The sequence below is a fragment of the Hemiscyllium ocellatum genome (assembly GCF_020745735.1).
Source record: "Hemiscyllium ocellatum isolate sHemOce1 chromosome 27 unlocalized genomic scaffold, sHemOce1.pat.X.cur. SUPER_27_unloc_41, whole genome shotgun sequence".
Lineage (NCBI taxonomy): Eukaryota > Metazoa > Chordata > Chondrichthyes > Orectolobiformes > Hemiscylliidae > Hemiscyllium > Hemiscyllium ocellatum.
Window position 1 is genome coordinate 5,147 of NW_026867511.1, and position 21,570 is coordinate 26,716.

At 45.6% G+C, this 21,570-nt stretch overlaps 1 protein-coding gene across 3 annotated transcripts in view; it reads right to left on the reverse strand.

The window, feature by feature from the left end:
- Positions 1 to 256: 256 nt before the first annotated feature.
- The window catches only part of LOC132808327 (zinc finger protein 239-like), a 75,354-nt gene continuing 54,040 nt past the window's right edge, over positions 257 to 21,570 (reverse strand). The window contains exons 1-3 of one of the 3 annotated variants that reach the window (XM_060822085.1): positions 6,538 to 6,630; positions 2,482 to 2,647; positions 257 to 2,030 (exon numbers count right to left, since the gene is read on the reverse strand). In XM_060822085.1, coding sequence (XP_060678068.1) covers positions 769 to 1,719 — 951 coding nt within the window. In that variant the 5' untranslated portion in view covers positions 1,720 to 2,030; positions 2,482 to 2,647; positions 6,538 to 6,630 and the 3' untranslated portion in view covers positions 257 to 768. Of the gene's footprint in view, positions 2,031 to 2,481; positions 2,648 to 6,537; positions 6,631 to 21,570 lie in introns of those variants that run through there. The other 2 variants (XM_060822083.1, XM_060822086.1) reach the window with 2 other exon arrangements.

The window sequence follows — 21,570 nt, forward strand, 5'->3', positions numbered from 1 at the left end:
ATAAGAGTTACTAGTGAACAGAGCGCAAACCGCCCAGTGCTGCCAGTAACCTTTACAATGTTGATGAAACGATGCAGTACCGGTACTCCTTAAAAATTTACAAGTTCTAACGATATGAGCAAATCATTCACTGCTCCATCTGCTACACGACATTAGAAACTTAGTGCAGGAGGCTGGAAGAAATGAGCAGCTTTAAATCAAAGACCATCTGGAGCTCAAAGCTTTCAATGATAGTCTGAGCCTGACAGTAAGTTCAGGTAATCTTTATTGTGACCCAATTTTGTTACAGCTTCAGATCTCCCCCAGCAAAAAGGGGGAGAGAAAGCAGCTGCTTTTTAAACAACTCAAGGTCAAAGCGCACAAACTCCCCCTCCCTCCACCCCACCCCATTTTCTTTACTCTTGGTCAGCACTCTTTATTCCTGGTAATTGGATCCTTGGTACAGCCTTAACCCGTGGGTCCATGAACGGGGGCAGTGTGGAGTGAAACAGACTGCTGTGGGTCTGGAGTCATGTGTAGGCCAGACCGGGTAAAGGATGCAGCTGGGACGACTGAGTGAATCCTTTCCCACAACAGCAGTTTCCTTCCCTAAAAAGGGCGTGAGTGAATCAGATTGGGGTTTTCTCCCCCACCCAACACCAGAAAATGGTTTCATCATTAGATTCTGACCGAATTCCAATTCCACCATCTGCCGCGATGAGATTCAAACCCAACAGATCCCAGAACTGGGTGGATAGTCCAGTCGATAATGGCACTCGGCAGTCGCTGTCAGTCTCCCTGCGATGGCATATGAAGTCGCTGGTGGTTCCGGAGGTTGGAGGAGCGGGTGAAGGCCTTCCCACACTCAGGACAGCTGAAGGGCTTCTCCCCTGTGTGGACCCGCTGGTGCCTCAGCAGGGCGGAGGAATAACTGAAGGCCTTCCCGCACTCAGGACAACTGAAGGGCCGCTCTCCCGTATGGACTCGCCGGTGGGTCAGCAAGGTGAAGGAATTGCTGAAGGCCTTCCCACACTCGGGGCAAGTGAAAGGCCTCTCCCCCGTGTGGATCCGCTGGTGCCTCAGCAGGTGGGAGGAATAGCTGAAGGCCTTCCCACACTCGGGACAGTTGAAGGGCTCTTCTCCCGTATGGACTCGCCGGTGGGTCAGCAAGGTGGAGGAATTGCTGAAGGCCTTCCCGCACTCAGGACAACTGAAGGGCCTCTCTCCCGTATGGATTCGCCGGTGGGTCAGCAAGGTGGAGGAATTGCTGAAGGCCTTCCCACACTCGGGGCAGCTGAAAGGCCTCTCCCCCGTGTGGACCCGCTGGTGCCTCAGCAGGTGGTAGGAATAGCTGAAGGCCTTCCCACACTCGGGACAGCTGAAGGGCCCTTCTCCCGTATGGACTCGTCGGTGGGTCTGCAAGGTGGAGGAATTGCTGAAGGCCTTCCCACACTCGGGGCAACTGAAAGGCCTCTCCCCCGTGTGGATCCGCTGGTGCCTAAGCAGGGCAGAGACCTGGGTAAAGCCCTTCCCGCACTTAGGACAGGAGAACGGCCTCTCCCCCGTGTGGACGCGCTGATGAATCTCCAGGTCAGACGGAGTACGGAAGCCTTTCCCACAGTTATCACACTTCCACGGTTTCTCCATGTCCGAAGCTTCAGCTACAATCAAACGCATGTACTTCCCCTCACTGCTGGGAATTCCTCTTTCCAGGCCGTATAACAGTTTCAGGCTCCACATTCAGTGGGCAGCAACAGTTGGGTCTCTCATCCAGGCCCACTGATAATGAAAACTTACTCAAACAGGAACCAAAAAGGTTTGCTCCTTCTCACAGAATTATAGTCAAAAATCGTGGCTGTCCTGATCAATTGAGTGACTGTCAGATATTGACGTGAAAATAAGGACTGTAGACGCGGGAGAGTCAGTGTCAAAAAGTGTTGCGCTGTAAAAGCACAGTGGGTCAGGCAGCATGAGAAGCAGGAGAGTCAACATTTCAGGCATCAGGCCTTCATCTGTTCATTGAGACTTGCATCTTCAGATCTTCAAATACTCTGTAAAAAGAGATTACAAAAGTCATCACTGTCAGTGCAGGGTAGAAATTCAGAACAAGCTATTCTACTTTCTGTGGAACACCCTTTTCTTTTGTTAGTTCACAAAATTGAAAGCATCATCCCACTGCTCCTTCATCAGGTGGTTGTGGAGAATAAGACCATAAGGCACAGAATTTATGGAAAGACATTTGTGTCCTGCCACTGAAATGATATATTGAACAAACCTGGATTGTTAAGTCTTTCATCTTTTACAATGGATTACAGGTATCATAAATATGTAAATCACAGAACTTCCTGTAAGGCACCCTCTCAAGCTAACATAAGGCTTTATAACAAAAGGTGACATCTCAGCTCAGACAATGCATTAAAGGGATGAGGCTAGAGTTTGTCAGTATCCCAATCTGGAGTCAGACTGGTTCTATTTCCAAAGCAGGAATTTAAAAAATATTACCTGGATTGACTGCCTGCATGAACTGCTGAGTCTCATCCACCAGCTGAAATGACTGGATAGGGAGGGCTTGATCCCCACAGTGCAATGAATTCCCACTTTCCACCAAAATCCCAAATGTGCACACTCACTCAGTTGCTCTCTCACAAATGCAAGATTTCTTCTGCTCCTAGGAAGAGCAAAACATCTATGAAACATCTATGGGTGGCATGGTGGCACAGTGGGCAGCACAGTGGCACAGTGGGCAGCACTGCTGCCTCACAGCGCCAGAGACCCAGATTCAATTCTCGCCTCAGGCGACTGACTGTGTGGAGTTTGCATATTCTCCCCATGTCTGCGTGGGTTTCCTCCAGGTGCTCCGGTTTCCTCCCACAGTCCAAAAATGTGCAGGTTAGGTGAATTCAAAATGCTAAATTGCCCATAGTGCTAGGTGCAAGGGAACGGGTCTGGTTGCGTGCACTTCGGTGGGTCGATGCGGACTTGTTGGGCCAAAGGGCCTGTTTCCACACTGTAAGTAATCTAGTCTAATCACGAAAGCTGCTTTGAAAGTTCAGTCTTCACAATCACACTTCTGCTTTCACCAAGACAATTAGAGTCATACAGAACGGAAACAGACCCTTTGGTCAAACTCGTCTGTGCCAAACAGATATCCAAAATTAATCTAGTCCCATTTGCCAGCATGTGGCTCTTATGGTTCCTGTTCATGTATCCAACTAGGTGCATTTTAAATATAATTATATCAGCCTCACCACTTCCTCTAGCAGTTCATTCCATACATGCACCACCCTCTGCGTGAAAACAATTGCTCCTCAGGTCCCATTCAAATCATTCCCCTCTCACCTCAAACATATGCCCTCTAGTTTTGGCCTCCCTGACCCTGGGGAAAAGACCTTGGATATGCACCCTATCCATGCCTGTTATAAACCTCAATAAGGCTGCCCTCAGCCTCTGATGCTCCGGGAAAAATATCCCATACCTAATCAGCCTTTCCCTGTAGTTCAAACCCTCCAAGCCTCACAACAGCCTTGTAAATCTTTTCCGACCCCTCTCAAAGTTTGAAAGTTCTTTCCTCAAGCAGGGAGACCAGAACTGGACGTACTATTCCAAAAGAGGCCTAACCAACGTACAGCCACAACATGACTTCCCAACGCCTATACTCAATGCTCTGACCAATAAAGGAAAGCATACCAAACACCTTCTTCACTATCCTGTCTACCTGCGACTCCACTTTCAAGGAACTATAAACCTGCACTCCTAGGTCTCTTTGTTCTGCAACACTCTCCTTCACTGTACCAGTCCTGTCTGGATTGTTTGACCAAAATGCAAAACCTCACATTTCTCTAAATTAAACTCCATCTGCCACTCCTCAGCCCACTGGTCCATCCAATCAATTCTAATTTATAGTCAATTCTGCTTCCTCTCTTATTCCCTCAAAGCTAAAAGTCTCCATCCCACACACTCTCCTTCCCTTCTCACTTTGTTGAGCCTAATCCCTGTTGTATCTCATCCTGAAGGGTCTAGGTGATGCTGATTAACAGGCCTATACTCAGGGGAGATCTAATTGAAACATACGGAATACTGAACGGCCTGGACAGAGTGGACGTTGGGAAGATCTTTCCATTGGGAGGAGAGACTAAGGCTCAAGGCACAGTCTTAGAGTAAAGGGAAGACCCTTCACATTGGAGATAAGGAGAAATGTCTTCAGCCAGAGAGTAATGAATCTATAGAATTAACTGCCACAGAAGGCTGTGGAGGCCAGATCACTGAGGATATTTAAGACGAGATAGATAGGTCCTTGAGTATCAAGGGGATCGAGACTTATGGGGAAAAAGCAGGAGAACACAGATAAGAAACTTAATAGCCACGATCGAATGGTATGAGCAGACCCAATGGGCCGAAAGGCCTAATTTCTGCTCCTATATCTGATGGTCTCTTGCTGTCCTGGACACAAAACTGCATGAATCCAGGTAAGATTCTGTTAATCCATTTTTTAAAATTAGAATCAGTCTGACCATTGTGGTTCAGACAGCCTCACACAGGGAAACTCACACCTTCAATACATTATCTGGGACGATGTGACACCAATTGGGAATGTAACTTTTTAAAAAAAATTTTGCTATTCACATATGAAAGAATGACCATGTTGGTTTCAGTTCTCAAAGATGAGAGACTTAACAAACAATCCAGGTCTTTTTTAATATATAATTTCAGTTACATCACACTGTAAACCTTTGCTATAAATTCTGTGTCTTACAATCTTATTCTTCACAACCATTTGATGAAGGAGCAGCGCTCTAAAAGCTAGTGCTCCCAAATAAACCTGTCGGACTATGACCCTGTATTGTATGATTTTTAACTTTGGACACAGAGCGTGAGAATTGGGAGCAGGAGTTGGCCAATTGGTCTTTCGAACCTGGACCAGCATTGAACAGACCATAACTGGATATGAATCTACCAAAATCTAGGTGGATAAGCTGGGACTTTCTTCACTGGAGCACAGGAAGTTGAGAGGTGACCGTACAGAGGTTTATAAAATCATGAGAGGTATACATGAGGTGAATGGCAGGTGTCATTTCCCTCAGGTGGGAGTTTCAGGATTACGCAGCAAATTGTGAAAAGTGAGAGGAGAAAGGTTTTGAAAAGACTTGAGGGGCAACTTTTTTAAAAAAACACGTGGTTCACGTGTGGGATGAATGTCCAGAGGAAGGTGGATGCCGGTATAGTTACTTTTAAAAGACATTTGGTTAAGTACATGAATAGGAAAGGTTTGGAGGGATATGGGCCAAACACTGGCAAGTAGGACTAGATTAGTTTGTGAATACAGTCAGCATGGACTAGTTGGACTGAAAGGTCTGTTCATGTGCTGTGTGACTGTAACTGTTCTCTACTGGTCTTAAAAACATTTTCTTGCTTTCCCCCATAAACATCCACTTCATTGTTGCTCAAAAAATCAGATGAACTCAGCCTTGAATATATTCAATGACCCCCTAACTGCAGGAAGGCATCCCCACTTCTGAACTCAATTCCTCTTGTTAATATAGCACTTGCCTTGCTGATTGCTTGCTGCACCTGTCTGACAACTGGCAGTGACTGGTGTAGAAAGACACTGAGCCCCCTTTCTACATCCACATATCATTCCCTATTCCCTTGGGCCCAAAACATCGACTATCCTGCCTCTCGGATGCTGTCTGGCCTGCTGTGCTTTTCCAGCGCCACACTTACTGACTTTAATCTCCAGCATCTGCTGATCTCACTTTCTCCACATCTCAGTATATCACCATTTAAATAATACAATTCCTTTCTGCTTTTTCCCCCCCACAGCAAAGGCTACAACTTCACATTGTTGTATTCTACTTCTCACGTATTTTCCAATTGTGATCTTCTCTACGTTGGGGAGACCGAGCATAAAGTTGGGAACGGTTTGCCAAGCTTCGCAGACAGGTTCACAGAGGTTGACGGGACCTCCCAGTCACCACACATTTTAATTCCCCTTCCCACTCCCTTTCTGAAAAGACTATCTTAGGCCTCCTCCATTGCCACAATGAACCAAACAGCAAATTGAAGTAACAACACCTCATCCTCCGTCTGGGCAGCCTCCAGCCCAGAGGACTCAACATTGAGTTCTCCAGTCTCAAATAATCTCACTTCCCATCCCCCTCGACTCCCTTCTCAGCCCCTCCCCCTCATTTCTACTCCTCCCTGTCATCAACCAGATTTATTCCTCCCATTGACCCACCAAGTCGGACCCTCCACCTGTCTTCACCTATCCCCACTTCACCACCCAGCCCCCAGGACACCGCTACACCCATCCCCAATCCTGAAGAAGGGTTACACGTGAAACGTCGACTTCTCCACCTCCTGATGTTACCTGGCTTGTTCTGTTCTTCCAGCCTCCTGCCTGTCTATTTCGTCAATTGCGACACAGACGTGCAGCAACGTTTCCAGAGTCTGTTCCCACCCCGATTCATTCCCTTTCCTTTAAGTTGCTGCAAGTCAATTGAAACCCTGAATTTTTTTAAAAATGGAAAAGGCGGCGAGAAAACAGCGACCTGTACTCACAGATATTGGACAGAGGAAGGAAGTGGGGTTCTGGGGTGAAGCTCGATCTTCTTTCAGAGAAACAGCAGCAGCTTCAGAAGCTCATGGTCAAACTTCCGCATTCAGACAATAGGGTGACTCTGATTGGCGGGAGGACTAGACTTCTTCCGGTCCTCCAGTACTTCCTATTGGCCAATCAAAAGAAGATCGCGTGCCTATTTTGGCGGACTGCGATGAGCATATCTGGTGTTTTGCTGACACCAGAAAACATGCGCAGTATGTTCTTTTAAGATGCTGGTGTTACTGACAGATTTTAAGTGTCCAAATGCCAAAAAGAAGAAAAGGAGTAGAGTCACAATATTTTTTCCCCGTGGTTCGACATTTTATTGCTTTTGCATTTTGTCTCGCTGCTCAACTTTTGTATGTCTTTTCTCCTTGTTGAGACAGTCTCCCCGTGAGCTGACTGGGCAGAGCTTTAACCAGTTACACAGACTGAGAGGGTCTCCCCGTGAGCTGACTGTGGGAAGGAGCTTTAACCAGTTACACAGACTGAGAGTGTCTCCCCGTGAGCTGACTGTGGGAAGGAGCTTTAACCAGTTACACAGACTGAAGAAACATTACACTATTCGCAGGAGGGAGTGACTGTACACGTTTCCTGAGTGTGATCACACTTTCAATTGTTCATTTGAAACACAGAGTCAAAAAGTCACCAGAACTGCGGAGAAGTTGTGGAAATGTCGACACTGAGGGAAGGGATTCCATTCCCTGTCGGCACTGGAGATTCATCAGCTCAGTCGCGGTGCCGAGAGGCCGTTCTTCAAAAAAATTATTACAACATTATTTCTCATTGACAAAAACACATTTACGCTGCCTGATTACCTTGAACTTATACAAGTGCCCTATCATTATATCTTTAATAATAGCTTTGAACATTTTCCCTACGACATATGTTAAGTTAAACGGTCTGCAGTTTCCTGTTCTCTGTCTCACGAAAGGACTTTTCTAATCTAAAGAAACGACCCTGAAACTAATGAGATTTGGAAAATTAAAACCAATACATTAAATATTTCACTGGCTAGTTTGTCTTTCGGTGTCGAGGATGAAATCAGACTTGTCAGCTCGTAGTTCCAACAATTTACTCAGTACTACTTCCCTAGTAATTGTAATTTTTTCAGTTCCTCCCTCCTTTCAATTCCTGATTTACAGCTAGTTCCAGGGTGTTACTTTTATCCTCACGAGTGAAGTCAAATTCTAGCTCTTTCCAATTCATCTGCCATCTCTTTATCCTCCGTTACTGAATCCCTAGACTCATTTTCTGCAGAACCAAACACTTACTTGTTAACGTGTTTTAAGAAAAGCTGACAAAACTTTCCTACCTGTTTTTATTGTTTTTGGCTAACTTTCTAACCCTAATAGCTGTGTTCCTGCCTACATTATTTCTGACGTTTTGCCACAGCTCTCAACTCTAGCATCAACCTGTCTGCTTAGTCGAGAGAACTAAGCTTGGTTAAGTGTTGCAAAACACACAAGGGCAAATCTGTCCTCTCCAGAAAGTGTTAGTGCTTAACATGATAAAATTCACTTTGAAATATTGTTCATCCAAATTTTACCAAACACATACTACAGATTCAACAACCCACAATGACACCCAGTTTTGTTATGATCTTTAATTCTGAAGAGACTTAGACTTAGACTTACAGTGTGGAAACAGGCCCTTCCCAACAAGTCCACACCGACCCGCCGAAGCGCAACCCACCCATACCCCTACATTTACCCCTTACCTATCACTACGGGCAATTTGGCCAATTCACCTGACCCGCACATCTTTGGACTGTGGGAGGAAACCGGAGCACCCGGAGGAAACCCACGCAGACCGGGGAGAACGTGCAAACTCCACACAGTCAGTCGCCTGAGTCGGAATTGAACCCGGGTCTACAGGTGCTGTGAGGCAGCAGTGCTAACCACTGTGCCACCGTGCCGCCAAACATTTGAATACCCAGTGATTAACTGAGAGAACTCTTGTTAATTTTTCACATTTTGAAACATAAAAATTACCAATTAACTGGATAAACTTAGCAGAATGGGATGTATAGCCTTAAATTGTAAATCTATGTTTCTTTACATCCCTGCAAGAATTCCCACGAATATCTACATGAATCTTGATAGTTCATTCACTTTCTGGGAATAGTCCAAGGCATGCAACATCTCTCTAGGATTCACTTGAATCCTTCTCAGGATTCCAAATATTCCTGGTAATTGTATGTGAGAAAAGTTCTGCCACCCTGGCAACCCACAATTGGCCAAACTGTACCAAAACACCCAGAATGCCTCAGCAGGGACCAAGCAGACTGACAAGTGAAACTAGACAGCACTCGCAGACAAGGGAATACCTGTACACTTTAAGCACCCACTAACAATGACAGAGCACCACAGCTATCCCATAGCCCCGAGGGCAGCTTCACAACCCAGCAACACCAAAGCCACACAAAGGACAGGTCAGACAGAGAGGCACCAGCAAAAACACTACTCCCAGGACAGGACAATGGAAGCAACTCACCACTTCAGAGGAGACATTAGCACCTCCCTGCAAAGAGAAATGATCCATCGATACTGTCAGAATGTTGCTTTGTGTAGAGAATTAGGACATTTCTCTGGTAACTGTTTTCCAATTAACATCATTGTAACCATATTACTCGATTTCCAGCAGCAACATTTCATTGCCATACAGAGAACTGGCTATGAGGTCACTTTACTACCTAAAGCCAACCTGTCCCTACAACGTGCCCCTGCCCCGAACCCCGCCATCCTACTCCCACTCACTCTGACCACCATTACGGATGACCACGACTGTTTAGACCTGTCCAGCAGGTCGTCACCCCGCACCTTGACCGCTCTGAAACACCTCTAGACAACCCTGACCTCATACTCGATACAGATGGCTCCTCCTTCAGGCCCTCAGAACACTGCACACTGGCAGGGTATGCCATCTGCACTCCTTTCTCAGTCCTAGAGTTAGCTGCACTGCCAGATGGGGCACATCTGCACAAACTGTGGTGCTGTTTGTGCTCACTCGGGCTTGTGTCATTGCTAAAGGACACACAGCAAACATTGATCCTGACTCCAGATATGCCTTCGGAGTCGTTCACGATTTCGGCACATTCTGGAAACAGACAGACTTCATCATTTCAGCAGGGAGGCCACTACAACACTCTGCATTGATATCTAACCTCCTGGAAGCAGTCCTGTTACCCTCAGCCCTAGTAATTATCAAATGCCGTGCCCATACCTCTGCCACTGACCCGGTCACCCTCGGGAATGCCTCAGCTGACACAGCAGCCCGGAAATCGCACTGCACCCCACCATCTACATCCTGCAGGATCCCAGAATAGCGAAGGCCCCAGTATTCCCTGAGCCCATGGAGGCAGTGCGAGCTACTCAAGAAACTTCTCCACAGCAGGGAAAGGACAGTTGGGCCCACACTGGGGCCACACAATCTCCTTCCCTTAACCTGCTAATACACCCTGATGGCCACATCATTTGTCCAAGAGCACACACTGGCCCTAGCAGCCCACGGCATTGACCACACTGGCAAGAAGGTATGATGCATACTGAATCAGTCCTGGTATGCACCAGGATTCACTGCTGCTGCCCAAGCCCTGCTATCTCAGTGCCTCATCTGCCTGTAGAACAATGCAGGGAAGCCAGTTGCCAAGTATGACCATCTGCCAGTTCCTGAAGGACCTTTCAGCCTCTTACAGGTTGACTTCACACACATGCTCCAAAAACAGGGTTACAAGTACATCCTGGTCATCAGAGACATGTTCTCCAAATGGGTGGAAGCATTTCCCACAAGAAAAGGACAACGCACACACGGTAGTATAATGCCTCCTAAAGGATGTCATTCCCAGATTTGGAGTTCCTGGTCGCATAGAGATTGACAGGGGGACTCACTTCACTGCTAGGCTCACGACTAGCATTAGCGAGGCACTAGGGATACCATGGCGACACCACACCCCCTACCAACCTCAGTCATCAGGAATGGTCGAGCGGATGAATAGCACCCTTAAAACCACACTGACCAAGATCACCCAGGACACAGGACTGACCAGGCCAGACGCCTTGCCACTTGCCCTGTATACTATACCTGTGCAGGCAAACCACATGACTGGGCTCACCCGTTTTGAGATGCTTATGGGGTGACCTATGCCCACCGATACCAGGCCCCCTAAACTCTCCACAGATACTGACACAAGAGACCCTGCAGTGTGTCCAGGCCCTTAGCAGGAGCATTAGTGTTACACACGATCAGGTCATGGCTGCATTGCCTACATCCCAATCAGTGCCCATTCATCCATTCCAACTCAGGGACTACATCATGATAACATCACTCGAAAAGGACTCCCTCTTCCCGAGTTGGAAAGGCCCGTACCTCATCCTGCTGACAACCTGGACAGCTGTGAAACTGGAAGGACGGCTCAAATGGACATATGCCACCCGCTGCAAGAGGGCTCCACAACCAATGAACAGGGACCAGAGAGAGAAGAAGACACTACTCCACCCACCGAGGATGGATCCAGCTGCTCGCCTCAGCATCAGCACCCTCGGCCTGACCATCACACTGTGGCTTGCTGGTAAACAGGGACAAAGCGCGAGATATTTAATAATCCGGCGTGACTTGTGGGCTAACACCTTCCTGAGAATGGCCCATCAGTATGCCCAGAGATTCAACCAGACCCACTGTTGGGTCTGCACTAGGGTCCCTGTCCACTCTCATGGGGGCATTCCCTTAGCCCCAGTCCCTTTTAACATCTCTGACAAGGCGGAATGGTGGCTGGAATCAGACAGGTCCCCAGAGGTTACCACACTCAAAATACCACCAGCAATGACCAAATATGGGGACAAGAGCCCAGCCTGCTGTAGGTCTGCGGGTTACCCCCTGGACAAATTGAAAGAGTGGTTTTACCCGGCCTACAACCCCTCCCATGAGCCCCCAGCCCTGACCATTGCTGACACCAGCCCACATGGGCCACCTGCGGGATCCATCTGTTTGAAACACAGACAGACATCCGGATGGGAGGCTGGCTGGAGCCAGTGCATTGACTCTCTGCTCCTAACTCCCACACACGCTGATCTGCTGCAGATGGCAGCATTTTAAACCGACAGGATCACCCAGAATACCACCTTCCTCACCAGCTGGACAGGGACCCAGACACTCCATCTCCGAACTTACAATGGCACCTATTTTATCTGTGCCCACAAAGCCTACCCCTGGTTGCTGTTATCCTGGACTGGGAGCTGCTATGTCAGGTACGCGGTATCATTCATCTATCACTCCCAGTCCCCTCCCTTCCTAAAGCCCATGACATGCAGCAGATAAGTCCTTGCTGCCCTTGAAGTAGCCCTCTACCTGATGGCACTGCACCGCCACCCATCCCCCCACCCCCAATATCTTGCACACCTCTATCAAGTCACCTCTCATTCTTCTTCACTCCAGTGAGAAAAGCCTTGGCTGCCTCAACCCTCCAGCCCAGGCAGCATGCAAGTAAATCTCTCTGCACCTTTTCTAAGTTTCCACATCTTTCCTATAATGAGGCGACCAGAATGGAACACAGTATTCCAAGTGTGGTCTCACCAGGATTCTATGGAGCTGCAACATAACCTTGCACCTCTTAAACTCAATATCTCGCTAATGAAAGCAAACACAACATACACCTTCTTAACAACCCTATCAACTTGGGAGGCAATTTTGAGGGATTTGTGGACATGGGTCCATACATCCCTCAGTTCCTCCATAATGCCAAGAATTCTGCCTTTCACTCTGTATTCTGCATTCAAATTTGACCTTTCACAGTGAATGACTTCACACTTTTCCAGGTTGATCTCCATCTGCCACTTATCAGCCCAGTTACGCATCTTGTCAATGTCTCATTGCAACCTACAACAGCCCTGCACACAATCCACAACTCTACCAACTGAATGTGGTACAAGTGGCAATAAATCAAATTAAATCAAATCAAATCAAAATGGTCTCACAAACAGCCCTCAGTGGGAATCTGACTCCTGGCCAGCACTTTATTTCTCATATAGATTCAGTATACTTGCATCTGTCCTTATGGCAGATCAAGAGACAATTAAATGTGTCAAGTTGAGGAAACACAGCCTGTCACACAGATCTGAACCAACATTTTCCAGCGTCTATCCGCTCCTCCGGATTGACTTGCTTTCCCTCCAGCTCCTGCAAACCAACAGTTAAACCTTAGGGAGAGAAAAAAATGGAAAAGAAAGGGGAGGGTGAGAAAACAGAGCATCCTGCTCACAAATGTTGGACAGAAGAAGGCTGGGATAAAGCTTATTCTTCATTCAAAAAAGAGCAGAATGGGGGCGGGGCTCTGATTGGCAGGAGGACCAATCTCCTTCCGGTCCTCCAGGGTTGACCAAAGGTCGAATCCCCGTCTATCAAAACAATGAGGGGCGGGGCCTTATTTCGATCTCACACATGCGCACCAGCACCTGCTGCATTGCATGCATCCGCACTGCCCATGGCAGATAGTGATTTCTGGACCGCATAGGATTGTGGGAGCTACAGCCGCCATTAACGTGATGAAATCCAGTGTTCCTTATGCTTTCTTAACGTCCTATTGATGTGTTGGTGAAGTATATGTCAAGAGCCAATCTTTAATCGAGTTTCGATTTATGCACTGAGTTAAACACTACAAGTGTTTAATTCTAAACTCTGTTTCCAATTCAGTGTCAGTATATCACTTTCTCTGTCCTCAAGTAAGGACCGAAACAGTGCCCTCCATCTATCTCTCTTTTCTAGTGTTTTCTTTAGGTTGCAGATTCCAACCCTCTGTTTCGATCATTTATTAAACATTACTCGTGGTACATGGGCATCACTGGCTAGCCAGCATTTAGTTCCCCTTGAAAAGATGGTGGTGGCCTGCCTTCTTCAACTGCTGCGCTCCACACACTGTACAGTGACCCACAATGCCTTTAGGGAGGTAAATTCCAGGACATGGACCCAGCAACACTGAAGGAACAGCAATAGGTTTCCAAGTCAAGATGGTGAGTGGCTTGGAAGTTATTTGCAAAAGGTTGTGTTCCCAAGTATGTGTTGTTCTGGTCCTTCTAGATGGGGTTAAACATTACCAGATTAGAGTCCAACAGGTTTATGTGGAAGCACTAGCTTTTGGAGCGCTACTCTTCATCAGGTGGTTGTGGAGTATGAAGGAGAAGCACACATATAGCTCGTGCTTCCAAATAAACCTGTTGGACTATAAACTGGTGTTGTGAGATTTTCAACTTTGTACACCTCAGTCCAACACCGGCATCTCCAAATCACTTCTAGATAGAGATGGTTGTTGATTTGGAAGACATTTTCCAAGGATCTTTGGTGAATTTCTGTGGTGCATCTTGTAGATAGTGGTTACTATTGCTTCTGAACAGTGGGGCAGAGGGAGTGGATGTATGTGGATATGGTGCCAATCAAGCAGGCTACTTTGTCATGGAGTCATAGAGATGTACAGCATGAAAACAGACCCTTCGGTCCAACTCGTTCATACCGACCGGATATCCTAACCTAATCTCATCCCACCTGCCTGCACCCAGCCCATATCCCTCCAAATCTTTCCTATTCATATACCCTTCCAGATGACTTTTAAAATGTTGCAATTGTACTAGCTTCCAACACTTCCTATGGTAGCACATTCCAACCACGCATTACCCTGTGAGTGAAAAAGTTGCCCTTTAGGTCTCTTTTATATCTTTTCCCTCTTACCGTAAACCTCTGCCCTCATTCTGAACTTGCCCATCCCAGGGAAAAGATCTTGTCTATTCGCCCTATCCATGCCCCTCATGATTTTATCAAGCTCTATAATGTTCACCCCTCAGCCTCAAATGCCCCAGGAATACACTCAGAGTCTATTCAACCTCTCCCTATAGCTCAAATCCTCCAACCCTGGCAATATCCTTGTCAACCTTTTCTGAACCCTTTCAAGTTTCACAACATCCTTCCGATAGGAAGGAGACCAGAACTGCACGCAATGTTCCAAAAGCGGCCTAAACAGTGACATGTTCAACCAACCTAACAGTATTTAAAAACTTGGCTTCAGCTAACACATACCTCAATTTCCTAGACTTGTGTATTGGCATATTTGCTTCCTATTTGTCAAATGCAAGCTGCAGTTCAACTGATCAACCTTCCTTAGCAATCTAAACTTGTGTATCACTGACTCCTTTTTACTGCTATAAAAGTTATACTTGTCCAAAATTCCCCATAGCACATCCTTCCCCTTCGCATTTGCTGCTCTTATTTCCAAATTTCCCAAAAAATATTTATCCATTTTTGTGGCATTGTAACTAAACTGAACATACTGTCCCAGATAAGCAGCAATATTTAAACAAGGCGAAAATGCTCTTGTCCCTGTGTTCTGGTTATATTTCAATACTTCAAAACTATGTCTCTTATTAAACAGTACAAACAGCGTACTATCATTCCTCAGTTAGACAATCATTTGACTCATGCGAATAACTTTTAATCTCAGTTTAAATTTTAGTTTTCACTCGTTTTCTTTCCCATAACTCATTTAAATTGCCTGTATATCTTTAGCACGTAGAGTACGTAATGCTGTCTATTGTAGTTTTATGGAAGTTTGATAAAAGCTGCAATTGGTTTGATTCCTAGGTTATTTAAAGATCAGAAGCAACAAACATCTAATGGCCTTAGCATTCCACTCACCATCATTCCCTCAGTCTCAACCCAATTCTTCCCAATTGCACTTTTTCTTATTTTTGAACCAAATTCTTAGTTTGATTTCCCATGGAGCTAGGGTAGTCTTACACCCAATAAAAGCAAAAGTAAATGCTTTTGCTGGGTTCAAACCTTAACATGGAATGATAGATTGTCACCACTAGGGGCTGTGTAAGCAATTAAAGTGTGAGATACTCAGTGCAGGTTTCAAAACCGAATTTCATCAATTGAATGTCCTGGTTCACAGATTAAAACTCAACGTCCAATGCCTTGAGTTGCTACTAGTAGCTCTGGAACATCTTTCATAAATTGCTAATTCAACTTTTCTAAAATAGTTCAAAAAATCTTCACTTGATCTATAAAGTTTCTAATCTTCATTTATTCTAAGTGGATTGCAGAGTTGTTTTTTCCCCAGTTCAGTGAGACCCATTTCCATTAGAATCCAGCATTGAAAAATTCAACGTCACATCTTTCTAATTATTAGATATTATTTTTTAAAGTAATAAAATCCTATGCTGTTTTCATCCCTTAAGTCAAATCAATGGATAATTGAAATTGCTATTTACACAGAAAACAACTAACCAATAATTATCAAGAGGCAGATTGCTCGGCAAAGACTCCATTTATAATTCACCATATCTCCAGCATACATCAATAGTAATCTTGTTAAAATGAATTGTTTTAAACTCTCAGTTTATAGTCAGCAATGTGCATTGATGTAATCCTGGATGGTATCAAGTTTTTTGAATGTTGTTGAAGCTGCACCCATCCAAACTGGTGGTAAAGTATTCCATTACACTGCTGACTTGTGCCTTGTCGAAGATAGACAGGTTTTGGGAGTAGGAGTGGAGGTACTCGCTGCAGTATTCCTGACCTCTGACCTACTCTTGTAGCCACTATGCATTCGTGGCTAGTCGAGTTGAGTTTCTGGTAAATAGTAACCCCCAAGGATGTTGACAGTGGGGTACTTAGTGACAGTAATACTGTTGAATATCACGGGGCAGTGGTCAAACTTTCTTTTGTGGATGAGTCATTCCTTGGCATTTGCATGGCACATGTTAGATTAGATTAGACTTACAGTGTGGAAACAGGCCCTTCGGCCCAACAAGTCCACACCGACCCGCCGAAGCGCAACCCACCCATACCCCTACATTTACCCCTTACCTAACACTATGGGCAATTTAGCTTGGCCAATTCACCTGACCCGCACATCTTTGTGACTGTGGGAGGAAACCGGAGCACCCGGAGGAAACCCATGCAGACACGGGGAGAACGTGCAAACTCCACACAGTCAGTCGCCTGAGTCGGGAATTGAACCCGGGTCTACAGGCGCTGTGAGGCAGCAGTGCTAACCACTGTGCCACCGTGCCGCCCACCAACCCATTGGATATTGTTAAGATCTTGTCACATTTCAAACTGAACTCCTTCAATTTGGGAGGAGTTGTAAATCGTGCTGAACATTGTGCAATTATTGGCGAATATCTTCACTTCTGATGATGGAGGAAGGTCATTGATGAAGATGGCTGGGCCAAGGACACTATCCTATGAACTCCTGCAGAAACGTCCTGGAACTGAGCTGACTGACCTCCAATACCCATAGCCATCTTTCTATGTGCTGGGTATGACTTAATTATTAAGATGCACAAACAATATTTCAAAACGAATTGAAGGAATAGGTATGAGACACCCCTCTTCTGGGTGTTTCTAGATCCAAGTGTTGACTTTCGTCAACTTTTATTGATCTTGGCAGTTTCCTTTCTCTCCAACATTTGTTTCATGTCAGCAAGTTGAATTCTTCATTTTCAGGAAAACGTTTTACAAGGTAACATTCTTAATATCTGTGTAACATTCCGTGGGAAAATTGTTTGTAGTCTGCCAGTTGGAGAGAATTTCTCTGAAAATATTTGCAAATGCACAGCTTCCACAAGATCCAGTGTTCCCAAAGTTGGAGTACTTTTAACAGCCCCTTTATATTTTCCAAGATCGTGGACATGTGCCACTTTTACCCACCACAAATCTCCTGAAACTGGGTGCACTAAAAATTCCAGCAGGAAGATCATCAGTAAAAAGGTCTGGTTTTGGTAATGAGTTATAGACTTCTAGAGTCACACTGCACGGAAACAGACCCTTCGGTTCAACTCATCCATGCTGACCAGATATCCCAATCTGACCCAGTCCCAAGTTCCAGGATTTGGCCCATATCCCTTTAAACCCAAAATATTCCTCCAGTCACCTTTTAAATGTTGTAATTGTACCCACCTGCACTACTTTCTCTGGCAGGTTGTTTCACACGCACACCACCCTGTGCAGGAAAGCGTTGCACCATTGTAAATTTTTACCCCTCTCACCTTCAATTTATACCCTCTAGTTCTGGACTCCCCCTCCCTGGGAAAACGACCTTGGCAATTTGCCATATCCTTGCCCCTCGTGGTTTTATAAACCTCTATAAGGTGACCCCTTCGACTCCGACGCTCAGGGTAAAAATGCCCCAGCATCTTCCTATAACCCAAAACTTCCAGTCTGGCAACATCCCTTTAAATCTTTTCTGCAGCCTCTCAAGTTTAACAGGGTCGTTCCAACTGAATGGCGACCAGACTTCCATGCCGTGTCCTAAAAGTAGTCGCCCCAATGTCCTGTACAGCCACAACAGGACGTCCCAACACCTCTACTCAATGCTGTGATCAACGAAAGCAAGCATTTTCTTCACAATCCTGTCTTCCTCCAACTCCACTTTCAAGGAATTATGTGCTGCATTCTTGGGACTAGTTGTTCAGCAGCTGATACATTCACTGTATCAATCTCCCCTGCTTAGTCTTCTCCAATTTTGTTCCATTTGCCCACACAGGTGTGTCTTGTTGACTTTGTTCTGAGCAGTGTGGACGCTTCCTCCCTTTCATACTTCCATTAACATCTATATGATACCTCAATCGCTTCTTCACCATCATTAGCAATCTATGCCTTTGGCTCTAGGTACTCTCACCGTGTTACCCTCACTCTTACTCTCCCCTCTGACAAGGACATAAAAACGAGCATTTTCCAGCACCATTCAGTTCTGAACAAGAGTGAAATCAGACTTTGGACATGAACTGTTTCTCATTCCACGCACGTTTCCTGATGTGAAGACTTCTCCCCCCTAGCCCACACAAGGATAGAAATGTCAGGATCTATTTCTCCAAATGTCATGTTTGATCTGCTCATGACACATTCCTTGGATTTGGAGTGTTCTGATGTAGTGTTTAATAGGGATCCATCAAAATTAACATCCAGTCTTGTCTGAGAGCAGAACCAACTTAACTGACTGAACAAGCTGCACAACTCTTCTGTTGGATCTGTAGATGCGACATCCTATCTCTCTAGTTAATGCAACAGGATTAGAGAGGCTTGGAGTACTATTCTCCTGAAACACTATTCCTAATCCACTGTTATTCCAGGCTTATATGCGTAACATCTAAACCTAAATAGTTAAAGCTCCTCAGCCTGATCTCCCACAAACAACAGAATGGTTTCAGCACAGAAAGAACATGCTCTAACGGAATGATGTCTGTTCTTAAATTCCACGTTAAGGTTATTATTGCATTAATCTGTTATAAATGGTGTCTGTTTCAGAAAGGCATGATTTTGTGGAACCCTACGGGAGTTTTCTGATCACAGAATCATACAGTACAGAAAAGGCCCTTTGGCCCATCAAGTGTGTACCACCAATATATTATCACTTACACAAGAGTCATAGAGCTGTACAGCATGGAACCAGACTCATTGGTGTCCAAAACCAGAGGGCATAGGTTTAAGGTGGGGGTGGAGGGGATCTAAGGGGCAACATTTTCACACAGGTGGTGGGTGCATGTATGGAATGAGTTACCAGAGGGAGTGGTGGGATTGGTACAATTACAACATTTCAAAGGCGTCTGGATGGATAGGTGAGTTCAGAGAGAGATGGGTCAATTGCTGGCAAATGGAATGAGATTAATTTCAGATATCTGGCCATCACGGCCACGTTGGATGGAAAGGTCATTTCCGTGCTGTCCAGCTCTATAGAGGGGTCATAACCTGTGTCCACATTCCCCCCTCCACCCTGCCACTCGTTGTGTGGCTCAGAGCCCGGGAATATCGTTGAGTTACCCAGACCCTGACAATTTCCACATAGCTCTGGGAATTTCTCACAAAGGGTAAAAAATGAGGTCTGCAGATGCTGGAGATCACAGTTGAAAATGCGTTGCTGGTTAAAGCACAGCAGGTCAGGCAGCATCCAAGGAATAGGAAATTCGACGTTCCTGATGAAGGGCTTATGCCCGAAACGTCGAATTTCCTATTCCTTGGATGCTGCCTGACCTGCTGTGCTTTAACCAGCAACGCATTTTCAACTGAATTTCTCACAAACACCACTCGGATTGTCAGCCGCCGTCAGAAACTTTAGTTGTCCTTTTTGTCCAACCTTCAGCACTGGACAAGCATTCTCTGTTCCCGTTGTGGGACCGTGTTCAAATAGCGACCAAAGTCAGCGACTGGCGAAAATAGCCTCTTTATTGAGCAAACGCAAGTTGTACAAGTTTGAGGTGGCGATGGAAACCTGAAATACCGACCTGACAGTAGCCTCTTTACACACAGTTCTTACAGAGATTAACACTCCATCACTATGGTGTCCCATTGTTTTATCTATTGTACACAAACGCTGGCTGCTACTCCCGATAGGATTGAGATTGTCTGTGTGGTCTGCTTGCAGAACTAAGAGGTGACAGTCCTTTTGCCTTTTAAGTCAGCAAATGTTAGTAAAATTACTAGGCCTGCGTGCTCTAAATAAGTTAGCCATTGTACCTGCACTGAATAAAAGAATAAACGGAATTAAACTGTTGACCGCAGCTGGGTTGGGAGACTTGTTTAGAATTTGCCAGTGAGAGTTTCATTCATTCCTGCAATTTCATGGAAGCGCAGTCTCGATAGTCAGCTTCTTAAAGGGACAGTGGCTGTGAGTCAGGGAAACTGATGTATTTTTTAGATTAGATTACTTACAGTGTGGAAACAGGCCCTTCGGCCCAACAAGTCCACACCGACCCGCCGAAGCGCAATCCACCCATACCCCTACATTTACCCCCTGCCTAACACTACGGGCAATTTAGCATGGCCAATTCACCTGACCCGCACATCTTTGGACTGTGGGAGGAAACCGGAGCACCCGGAGGAAACCCACGCAGACACGGGGAGAATGTGCAAACTCCACACAGTCAGTCGCCTGAGGCGGGAATTGAACCTGGGAATTGGCCCACTGCGCCACTGTGCTGCCCACTGTGCCACCATGCCACCCACAGATATTTCATAGATGTTTTGCTCTTCCTGGGAGCAGAAGAAATCTTGCACTTGTGAGAGAGCAACTGAGTGAGTGTGGACATTTGGGATTTTGGTGGAAAGAGCTGAAATAATGCAGGCAGTAGCACAGCAATTAGGGTTAGAAAGTTAGCCAAAAATACAAAAACAGATAGGAAAGTTTCTTCAGCTTTCTTTTAAAAAGTTAACAAAATAAGTGTTGGTTGTATAGAAAATGAGTCTGGGGATTCAATAACGGAGGATAAAGAGATGGCAGATGAATTAAAAAAGAGCTTGAATCTGTTTTCACTGGAGAGGGTACAAGTAACACCCTGGAACTAGCTGTAAATCAGGAATTGAAAGGGAGGAAGGAACTGAAAAAAATTACAATTACCAGGGAAGTAGTACTGAGTAAACTGTTGGAACTACGGTTTGACAACTTCCGGGTACCTGAAGGATTTCATCCAAGACTCTTAACGAAACACTAACCAGTGAAATAGTTAATGCATTGGTTTTAATTTTCCACAACGCCATTAGTTTCAGGGAAGATTTCTTTAAATTGTGCAAACTCTTTTCTTCAAAAAGGGAGACAGAGAATGGGAAACTGCAGACTATTTCCCTTAACATATGCCATAGGGATAATGTCGAAAGCTATAATTAAAGATGTTATGACAGGGCACTTGTATAAGTTCAAGGTAATCAGGCAGTGTGAATGCATTTTTGTCAATGGGAAATAATGTTGTAATAATGTTTTGAAGAACTGCCTCTTCCCAATGTGACTGAGCTGATGAATCTCCAGTGCCAACAGTGAATGGTATCCCTTTCCCCAGTCCCCACATTTCCACGACTTCTCCGCAGTTGTGGTGTCCTTTTGGCTCCTTGTTTCTGATGAGCAAGTGAAACTGTGATCACACTCAGGAAACGTGCACAGTTACTCTCTGCTGCGAATAGTGTAACGTTCCTTCAATCTGTGTAACTGGTTACAGCTCCTTCCCACAGTCAGCTCA